General features: G+C 39.6%; 1 protein-coding gene across 1 annotated transcript in view; it reads left to right on the forward strand.

Moving 5' to 3' along the window:
• The first annotated feature begins 4379 nt into the window (after positions 1 to 4379).
• The window catches only part of LOC107750106 (beta-secretase 1-like), a 28213-nt gene continuing 21120 nt past the window's right edge, over positions 4380 to 11472 (forward strand). Inside the window, exon 1 of the mRNA XM_016565372.1 lies at positions 4380 to 5035. Within this exon, the coding sequence (XP_016420858.1) occupies positions 4977 to 5035 (59 nt within the window). The 5' untranslated portion in view covers positions 4380 to 4976. The remainder of the gene's footprint in view (positions 5036 to 11472) is intronic.

Here is an 11472-nt window from a genome sequence, read left to right on the forward strand (position 1 = left end):
GCATGCCTCTTCTACAGGCAATGGAAGAGGCATGCGGAGACATTGAGGTAACGTCAATCCATGGATGGATTCGGCACACAAGGCGTTATTTTCCCCGTTGCTTAGCAGGAGAAAATATTGCTTGTGACGTTGATGAGATCCTGTGGCCAGACCCAAACAGACGGCAGGATCTGTAATCCCACCCACGCACAATTGGCCTGTTTTTCTGTATTTACAGTAGTGTATTGTGTTTTATTTTTGTATAATTTTTGTATTACTGCATTTACTGTACTGTACTGTACTGTAAAGTATAGTACTGTGATGTGCAGTATTGAGTTGATGTCATTTGTAACCTTTCAGTACTTTCATTTTTGGTTGTTGTGAAAACCTTTGTTGGAAAAAAACAGAACAAAAACTGTAAGTGTTGCATTGAGCTTCACAGAATGCTAACTGAAGAACTGAATAAAAACAGTGAAAATTAAAGACTGCAGTGTTTTATATAAAGTACACTAGTGTGTTGCTGCTAATCTGAAAGTGTATTCATATGATGCAAGTGTGTATCATTTTGTCATCAGAGTGACATTTTGACAAAGGATTGTTAGGTTTTGATAGCAGAGTTTCAATTCGACATAGATGTGAATGGTTTATTTCCCAGTGTTGTGTCTTGTGTGCTTGTGTGTAAAGTTTTGACACAATGAGCCGAAGTTTTGCAAAAAGTGTTCAAGCAATTGGCAAAAACTGTAACTACTCTTGTCTTCCTTTGCTGTGTCATGAATTCAGTGTCTTGTATTGTCCAATCAATATAGTGATGTACGTTTAACATGACACTGTACACTCTATAAAAGCCACAGAATTAAGAATTTAATCTAATTAAAAATGAAATGTAGTATATTGAATATGTGTAATAGTAGTGCACAGACTGCATGTTTCTGAAGCTCTGGATGTTGTGTGTGCAGGTATGACTTCCACAGCTCCTTGAGGCTGGAGATATAGCCGCCCCGGGACGAGTGCACTTCCACCCGGACTCTCCGGCTCGAGGAGCGCAGTGGGTCAAACTCACCAACAACCTGCTGGATGACTGCGGCCATGTAAGACACACACTCGCAGTGATGGGGGTAATGCATCACAAGTAACACGAGTTACAAAATCAGATTACTTTTTTAAGTAACTAGTAAAGTAACACATTACTTTTAATTTAGAAGGAAATATCTTTGTTACTTTGTTTCCATGTATTGAGTGACAGCTCTGGTGTTGCCATGGTGACAGAAATCAGGAGTAAGAGCAGAGCGTTGTGTGTGAACATGATCTTACTGTAGTTCTAGACTAAATATGAACATGTGTTTACTCATCTCACTGCACACAAACACATTCAGTGTTCCTCACAATCAATAAAAACAGTCAAATGCAAACTCAGAATATTATACAAACCTGCAATAATTAAATATGTTAAATAAGACAAATATCATTTATGTATTTAATCCCATTTTATCAACCAATGTCTTTGCTACTGACCTTCGATGATCTAATTCAATCATACTAATAATCAAAAATGACACATTTGTGTATTATTTTAGTTATTGCTGAATAGTGTTGTACTTTCTTCTCCTGCGTCATATTCTTCATGTGATTAGTTTGATTACATTTCCTTCAGCCTGAGGCTCTTTCATTTCACTTTTGGTGTGAAAGGGCTTAAATTACATTTGTAAAAGAAGAATTTTTTAATATTAAAAACAAACAAGCAAGCCCTGCCCTGACTTAAAAAGTAATGCAAAAGTAACGCAACACATTACTTTCCATAAAAAGTAACTATCATAATTGCAATATTGTAATGCAGTGGTTCTCAAACCTCTCCATGAAGTAGCCCCAGCCCTGCACATGTTGTATGTCTCCCTTATCTAACACACCTGATTCAACTCTTCAGCTCATTAGTGGAGACTGCAAGACCTGAAGTGGGTGTGTCAGATATAGGGAGACATACAGAATGTGCAGTGCTGGGGGTACTTCATGGAGAGGTTTGAGAACCACTTTTATAATGCATCACTTTTAAAAGTAACTTTCCCCAACACTGCACACTGGTGAGTGTCTGGATGGTGGCAGAGATTCACACTCCCGTGTGTGTGTGTGTGTTATGGCATTCTGTTATAAGGAGCTGTTGCTCATGGTATGGTAATGACTCAAGTATTCAAGTAAAAATGCTTCAGATGTAGGCCTAATTACTAATAATTCAGAACAGTATTCTGAAGTAGAAAGCATGATGACTCTCTATAGTGACTGTAGTTACTGTAAGCGTTTGAGGTTTTGGATAGTCATTCCTTCCTTCTGATGGATTAGCTAACGCTTGAGTCATTATTAGTAAGTAACCACGATCTTCCAAATAATTAGTAATAACTTCAGAACGATTTAGTAACACTAATATTAATAATAGAAACGGTAATAATAATAACAATGTCTTTATTTATATAGTGCCTTTCAAGAACCCAAGGACGCTTTACATAACGTTAATAGATAACATGAACACAAATACAGTCACATGATCAAACAAATAAAGCAGACAGAGATCATCTAAAGTACCAGATGAGTAATGAAACAAGCATGGAACTGAAAAATGAGGCAGACAATCAATTAACAAAACAGGTTGTAAATAAGTGAGTTTTGAGTCATTATTAGTGGGATACCATCATTCTTACAATAACTGTTAATGATAATCTAATCTTGCTGTGCTAGTGAGCATACTGTATTTCTATATTTCTGTGAGGCACGATAAATACATCAGTGACTCAGAATGTTCCAGCATCTCTCGTGATTCAGTGAGAATTGTGGAACTAAGCAGCCTTTATTCTCTTTCTTGAAGTAGTATGAAAAAAATAAAATACAAAAAAAAACAAAAACATGAAGTTTAGAGGGATGCTGGAAAATTAGCTACAAGAGTAAGATCCAGAAAACTGCATAAAAAAAAAAAACTATTTCTTTAACATTATCCAGAGTTATTAAATAGTTCTGTAAGAGGACTGACAAATTGTATTTATTTATTTGGAAGAGCCATAACACAACTGCTAGAACTGTCCAGAGCTGTGTGATCGGTGAATAAAGAGCTCTTTATCTGCAGCTGCAGTGAATCATGTCTGTCCTGTCACAGATCACAAGCTGAAGATCGCTTGCTACTCTACAGCAGATTCTGAGAACAGGGGAAGAACATTATACCAGAGTCTGTAAGTCCTGAGGTCAAACCTGACTGTGGCTGTTTATGACACGCAGCTCGTTTACAGGAGGCTTCCCATGACATGAAATCTATACTTTATGGTTATTATGACGTTCTGTTCTGCTATCTGCAGTTGTTCTCTAATTGTAAGGATGCTGTCTGATCGTAGGCATTCAGCTCAGTGTCAGTCAGAATCTGCTGGCCTGTGTTTGCCGTGGAGTGTGTTTGAGTGACCGCCGCTCAAACAGCACTCGTCTCATCACTGCTGCATCCTACATGTCCCAAAACACACAACAATTAAAAATATATCTCTTCACACCTTTTTGTATAGTTTGACATTACAAGTTGCAATTGTGTTCAAGTGGACAGCAATCATAATAAAAAAAATTATAAAAATCAAATCAAATAAATTAATTGAAAGTCAACTAGAAATGGCTCCTCATGATAACAATATTTTTTACAGAGTAGATTTATTACATTATACATTAATCAAAACAAAGGCTCTGTGTTCATGTTCATGCACACATTCATGCTTACCAACTACCTATACACATTTTTGTTCTGATATTGATAATAGAAGATGTTTAGAAGATGTATTATAATACACATATAGATTGATTTCGGCATGGAGAATTTGATGTAGCATTGCCATTCTTTTTGTTTAAATATAAATACATTTTAAAATCATGTAATCACAATTACATAAAAACACTAAAACATAAACATTTTATGTTTTTTCCTTCTTTTTAATCATGCAAGAATCTTGTAATAGCAGTAAAATACTGTGGTAAATGACAATGGTATTCATTCTGCTCCTTGCTGTATATGAAAGCATTGTGCCGTGATAGCAATGCTGGGGCAATGTCGTTGATTTGCATGAAAACACAAAGACACGATTCAAGAATAAAAATGTTACATAAGTTACACTGTTATGCAGTACAAGAGGAGAAGGGTCTGATAAATAAACTCCAAGCTCCATGATGCCTCACTCCAGTGTCTGTGTCAGTGCGCTAGTGTAAGAGCAGTCTGATTCAGTTAGCGAATCGGCTCGTTTGAGCGGTTCGTTTCAATAAAATGATTCACCACGTTTCATAAATATTTTGCTAAATATCGATGTATATGTATAGGAGACCTGTTGCGTGTAATGTGCGTCGTTTGTGGTTCCACATAACAATTTTACTTCAATCCACTACAATGTTCTTTCAGTCGAGTGATTCATTCGCTCTGTCCGAACCATTCAAAAGAATTGATTCCCATGAATGGCTCGCCGAGGAGTCGGACATCGCCTCAGTGCGTGCGGATGCGGGGAAGATGGAGGAGGAGGCAGGAGCTGTGTGAGGACACAGAGATGCGGATTATGGAGGCTTGCGCCGTCAACCGAGCAAAGGGCCAAAGACGACGCTGAGTGGACAGGGGGACGAGCACAGTTCAACGACAGCACTCTAAAAGAGCGCTTCCCGTCTGCATCGCTAGAAATATAGAGAACGGCCGTCTCATTTTAACAGTTCGTTTCTTAAAGAGCGTGCGGGAAGGTTTTGCATTTGGGCATCAAGTACGGTATTTCCATATAATATTTCTCATAAAGAAGAACGAGGGATGTGGGAAACGGGGATGGTTGTCGCTGATTGTCATTGCGGAGGATGGAGAAAGCGCTCGGAGGATGGTAAACATGAGCCTGGATGTCCTTTAGTGCTCGCAGGGATTGGGAATTTGCGCATTCTGTGCGTTATGACGCCATAACAGAACTCGACACTTGACGCGTTCTGAAGTAAACGAGCGGATCTGAACCCGTGGAGAGATGAGGGTTCCGCGTCTGCTTCTGTACTCATGGGCATTAGTGGCCCTTCTGCCGGTCCCCTGCTCCGGCGCAGTGTTGCTCCGCGTCCCCCTGCGGCAGGGGCCCCTCTCACAGCCCGCGGGCCCCCGGGGCCCCTCCAGCTCCGCCCGCACACGCAGAGGAGCCAGTGCGGTGAATTTTGTCAACATGATTGACAACCTTCGCGGAAAGTCAGGACAAGGGTATTACATCGAGATGGCTGTGGGCACTCCGCCTCAGAAGGTGAGAAGGAATCAAAGCCAGTGTTAACAGCACAGAGAGGCTGCGCTACAGCATAACGCATGCTACCCACACTATTTTTGTAGTAGGCTTTTGTGGATAGTTGATTTGTCGTTTGCTGTTCTCAGAAAAAGGACATTGTCTTAACGTTATCTATACTTATTTATTTATTTGCAGAAATTGTCTTGCAGCATGAATATCACCACAATGTACAGCAAAATACAGAAACCTGTCCAAAATAAACAGTGTGGACAGAAATACTTTAAAAACATTTTGGAATTATTTAATTTAGAACCTGTCTTCAAAAATGATTAGACTAGAATTTACATATTACCTTAAACTAACCTTCCCCATTGTTTTCCGCTTTGTTTTAGATCTTTGTGCTTTATGGAAATATTGCACCATTGATTATTCATGACTAAACACTGTTTGTAGGATTTAATAGAGAATATGTTTTGTGAAGTACACTGTATGGGTTTTGTAGTGTAGGGCACAGGCTGATGACTGCTGAGACACGGTTCAGTTTTCCAGTGCTACACTGTCTTAGAATAACAGTGTACTATTGTCTACTACATACACACTACTACAGACCTACCTGCCACCTTTTCTGTATAAGAAACATACATGTACCAATAATAGTCATTCTATTGACGTGTTTGCTCCATTCATGCATTTCTGGGAAATGAACCCATAACATTGGCATTGCTAGTGTTGTGCTCTACTGTTTAAGCCACAGGAAAACTTGATCTAAATTGTGAGAAAATCACACTTTCTTCCAGGCAGCGGCAGATCTCTGCTGAGCCAGTATCAGCACTATAACTTTTTTAAACAATTGTTACAATTGTCCCTTGTCTAGTGCTTCATACACAAGCTTGAAAATGATGTGGAAGGAAATGAATTAATGTTTTTGCAGCTGACATATGTCACATCATCATTACTGCAGGTAAGGTCACATAATGCCTGAGGAAGAGGAAGGCCTGTGGCGTAGGGGTCGCTGGAGGAAGCGTGTGCACAGGGACGAGGTTCGGACGCAGGATACAGACTCAGTGAGCAGAAATAACAGGAAGCCCACAGGACAAATCAATGACATGAGGAGTCAGCTCAGTTCTTACTACAGCAGAGACAGAGAGGAGAGAAGGAGAAGTGCGTGGAATCTAAAACATTTGTCTGATAGCTTTCATACAGAGAGGTACATTTGGAAAGATTCAGTAAAGTCTTGTGAATGCACAGGTGTGATGACTATACAGAAATCAGTACAGAAGCGGTCAGTCGATGCAACATGTCTTCAATCACTCTGCTCTCAGCATCAGCTATTAAAAAAGCTTTCATTAGCTGATGTTGAGTGCAGAGCAACTGATGACGTATTATTATAGAGTCTAATGAAGGCAAGTGACAGAGTTACCGTCGAATGTCTGTGCTATTAAAAAATGTGTTATAACTCGCTCAGCAAGACTCTCAAAATATTGATTAGTCGTTATCAAAGCTGCCGGTTAGACTCTGAAAGGGTCATTGTGGAAACGGTAATCGTCTGATCTTAACGATGACATGGCCAGAGTTCAGCCGTCTATCTGCTAAAACCTGCTGGAGATCTCAGGAGTCCCAGAGATGTCTGCAGCTCCCGCTCGTTCTCAGGTTTCGGCTCTCGTCTCTCTCCCTCAGCGTGTATCACGTTCTGCTCGGTCAGGGAGTCTAGCGCTGAGAGGCTGATCAATAATACATCTCATTCTTAAATACCCCTTCACAAACACACAAACACCCACAAGGTCACAGAGCGATCGTCAGCTGAAGACCTGAGCCACATCTAGAGACTCAAGGCTAGTGACCGTATCGCATTACAGTGCCCTAAAAACACGCTGCCAAACACGGGCACCACTCACATTTCTGCAGATGTTCATTGCATGTAAACTCGAAGGTTTCCGTTTGTGTTTCAGCTGAACATCTTGGTGGATACGGGCAGCAGTAATTTCGCAGTCGGTGCGGCCTCTCACCCGTTCCTCCACAGATATTACCATCGCTCTCTGTGAGTACTACTAACTATTCACACTAGGGGTGTAACGGCACACAAACATGACGGTTCGGTACATACCTCGGTTATTAACGTCACAGTTCGGTATGGTTTCGGTACAGCAGGAGCAAAAAAAAATTAATTGCTTCTTTTTAAAAAAAATTAAACAGTGGTTTATCGAACAAATTGCTCACTCTTTAAATAAATTCAATTATAATTCAAATTTTCTTAGGGATAAAAATGTATCTCAGCTTCTGCCCTAAAGTCTAAACTACAGTGAGCCCTTTCACATTACTATAAGATCACAATTAACAACAGAGCCCAAACTTAAATTTAACCAGTGTTTATTTTTTAAATATAATAATCAACAAACGACTTTAAAAATGTATGTCAATTGCACATAATGCAGTTTTTAAATTAACTTCTGAATCCAATTATTAAATTTATATTTGTTGTTGAAATATAATCATTTACACAGTGGCTGTCATAACTTGTTTCATAACAGACTTATTTAAACATACATTAATTAAGACATCGCTAACAGGTAAAGTAAAATATGAGTATATAGTCTAATATTGCATGAAATTCTCCTCTCTAGACTTGATTTCTGTAGCAAACTATCGAGCTGTGGACACTGATGACTTGTCTGAGGTTTTAATGACGTCTTTCCGCAGTTGAAACACTGATTGAGTGATGCATGAGATGTTCATTCATGTTTATTTGGTGTTACAACTAGTAGTAAAGAGTAAGAGATGATCGCGCTGCCGTCAGAACTGAGACGTTTATACAGGATCTGTCGTGTTACATCAAAGACCCCCAAAACAGCATTTATTGGCTGAATTTACTGAAAAAAAGACATAATTTGAAAGACGAGACCTTGTTTCTTGTCAAAAGTAACAATATATAAAACTGGAAGTTTCTAATGAAGTTTCACTCATGCAGTGCGTACCGAACCGAAAGACCCATACCGGAAATGTTTGTTATGAATACGTGTACCGCTACACCCCTAATTCACACACAAATGGGACACAATATATGTTATATATGAAGAAGCTGCTGCCAGAGTCGGGTTGGTGTTTGTGTCGACAGCTCGTCGTCGTACAGAGATCTGGGCCGCAGCGTGTATGTGCCGTACACACAGGGCCGCTGGGAGGGCGAGCTGGGCACGGACCTGGTGTCCATTCCTCACGGGCCCAACGTGTCTCTGAGGGCCAACATCGCTGCAATCACCCAGTCTGACCGCTTCTTCATCAACGGATCTAACTGGGAGGGCATCCTCGGGCTGGCCTACCCCGAGATCGCCAGGGTGATCTTTCTGTAGCTGTCATAACCTCACAGAACTTGATGAAGAGGCGCTTCTGACCGGGTTCTGTGTCTTTCAGCCGGACGAGACTCTGGAGCCGTTCTTCGACTCTCTGTTGAGGCAGACCAGCGTCCCAGACGTCTTCTCCCTGCAGCTCTGCGGAGCGGGCTTCACACAGAACTACAGCGCCGGCAGCTCCACTGTAGGGGGCAGTATGGTGAGAGCTGTAAAGAGAGAACATTTCCATGCTGCAAACGGTTAACTGACCCCAGCGTTCTGTCATTAACTCTTCTGTGGAACACAAAAGGAGATGTTTTGCATATTTTCCCACATGCTGTGAATGAGAATCAGAATGCAAGCCCTGAAAAGGACAAGAAAACATTGATAAAACATCATAAAAATAGTCCATATGATTATTCTAAGTATTATTCTAAGTATTTTCTTGTAAAACATAGTCCAGTATTTATTTCTAAAAAATTTTTTACAGTGTGCCATGTGTTGTTAAAGAACTTTATGTAACATGAAACAGAACAACTTCAGTGGCATACTATAAAAGATTGTGTTGGTTCTTCACAGATTATTGGGGGAATCGATCCGTCTCTGTATGTTGGCGAGCTGTGGTACACACCAATCAGACGGGAGTGGTATTATGAGGTCATCATCGTGCGCATCGAGGTCAACGGACAGGATCTCAACATGGACTGCAAAGAAGTGAGAACAACTCTCCTGGGTTTGCCATGAAGCAGTTATTCCTTTTGAGAAAACTGACTTCACAGATGCATGTTCAGAGTCTTCAAGCACATGCACTTTGATGTGTCATGGGCTGCTTCCTAAAAATACCAAGCTGTTGCTGTTTTCACATGCCTTTTACGTCGAGATTTTATTGATTTACTCTTGTCTCAATTCCAGACGATCTTAAAATATAAAAATCCATGAACTACATTCACATTTTTACAAATTTTACCTAAATTACATTTGTAAAGTTATGATCTAAACAAAGACTAAAAGAAAGATAAATCATTTCATAATTATTGTGATTTTTTTTCCAGTTTAAGTTACACCTAGCCCTTCATTATTTATAACCAGACCAACAATTCTGGCTTTAGTAAGAGAACAAAAAAGCTAGTATACTTTGTATATAAAAGTATAATATACATTGTAAGTGAAGATAATACTTGAGAAAATATTATTTAATTGTATTTTGGATTCATATAATTAGCATTAGCAAGACAAAGGAGTTTGCTATTTAATTTCAGAAATATTTAACCATCTGAACAACATCAAACACAAAACATAATTTAAAATATAATGGAAATGAACCTTTGATGGAAGTGTTAAACTTCTAAAACAAACTTGGCCTCTTCTGCATGTATGCCCAGTGTTGGACATTCCCAGCGGACACCTTGATATCAATTTGACGTTAAATAGTAGTCAAGACTTGTTCAAAAAGCTGTAACATCATTTTAAATTCAGTTTGGATGGCAATTTCTTCCAGGGGTAATTGCAAGAAAATAGGAAGTTAAACCCACACTGAAATTGGTTTAGTGTATATGTAGGCTAATATGTTTGACTTTTCAATTTACATCAAATCAACCTCATGTCAAGTTTTACCGTCAGATTGTTTTGCATATTCAACCTGTTTTTTTGACGTCAATATTGATGTCAGTTTGATGTCTTTTCAACACCAATTGTCCACTGGGTTGTTAGAAGCCTTGAATTGAATTGAATAAATTGAAAAAACTAGGTGGTGTGTGAAATGTGCATTTTGAACAAGTCTATTTCCAAATGTCCATAAAGCCAACATTACATACAGTTGAAGAAACATTTCTGTGTTTTTCCAGTTGTTCATGGTTAAGAATACAATTTAACAGTTTTATTTATTAATCAAAGGTAAAGTAAAAGCAAAGCTTCTCATTGTTTCTCTCTGTCTCTCAGTATAACTATGATAAAAGTATCGTGGACAGCGGCACCACAAACCTTCGTCTCCCTCGTAAAGTGTTCCAGGCGGCTGTGAAAGCCATTGAAGCAGCTTCATCGGTCGGTGTATATCGTCTGTGTTGGGCTCATTTTTGAACATGCTGAACGTTCTGGGTTTTCTGGCTCATCTGGCTCTTTTCCCCACAGACTGAACAGTTTCCCTCAGGTTTCTGGCTGGGCGAGCAGCTGGTGTGTTGGCAGGCGGGCAGCACACCCTGGCACATCTTCCCTGTGATCTCTCTCTACCTGATGAGTGAAAACACAAACCAGTCTTTCCGCATCTCCATCCTGCCACAGGTACTTCATTCTGCCATCAGACTAGCTTCAAACTGACACACGAATACATCCGCTAAAATATATATATATTCATTTGTCCAAACCCCTGCTTTGCGTGACGCTAATCTGCAGTGATTGGTCCGATTGGTCTCATGTTCATTTCATCTCGCCTGTAACGCCTGATAAAGCAGTGTTTGTGAGCGCAGTGCTGCTTTGTGTACAGTGTTACCGGGGAAACCGCTATTTTACCGCAAAGAATGAATTTGCATTTTCATTCAGACCAACGCGAAAAGACCAACAAGAGGGCGGGCAATATATTAATGTTTCATGTTGACGTCAAAATTAAACGGCTTGTGATTCGTTTTAAAAATGACTCGATTCAATGATTCAGAGTCGACTCTTTCTTTTGAGAGACAATAACTTTATACACGGTGCACTTTCAGATTTAAAACTTTGCAGGATGTTTTCATTCACTTAGAGCTGTGTTACACACTGCATGAAAGGTAGTTTACAAAGATCCATAATAGGGGCACTTTAATTTTTGATTAGTAATATGCATTGCTAAGAACTTCATTTGAACAACTTTAAAGATGATTTTCTCAATATTTAGATTTTTTTGCACCCTCAGATTCCAGATTTTCAAATAGTTGTATCTCGGCCAAATATTGTCCTATCCT

This window comes from Sinocyclocheilus rhinocerous, unplaced genomic scaffold (genome assembly GCF_001515625.1).
Source record: "Sinocyclocheilus rhinocerous isolate Xijiao unplaced genomic scaffold, SAMN03320098_v1.1 scaffold722, whole genome shotgun sequence".
NCBI lineage: Eukaryota > Metazoa > Chordata > Actinopteri > Cypriniformes > Cyprinidae > Sinocyclocheilus > Sinocyclocheilus rhinocerous.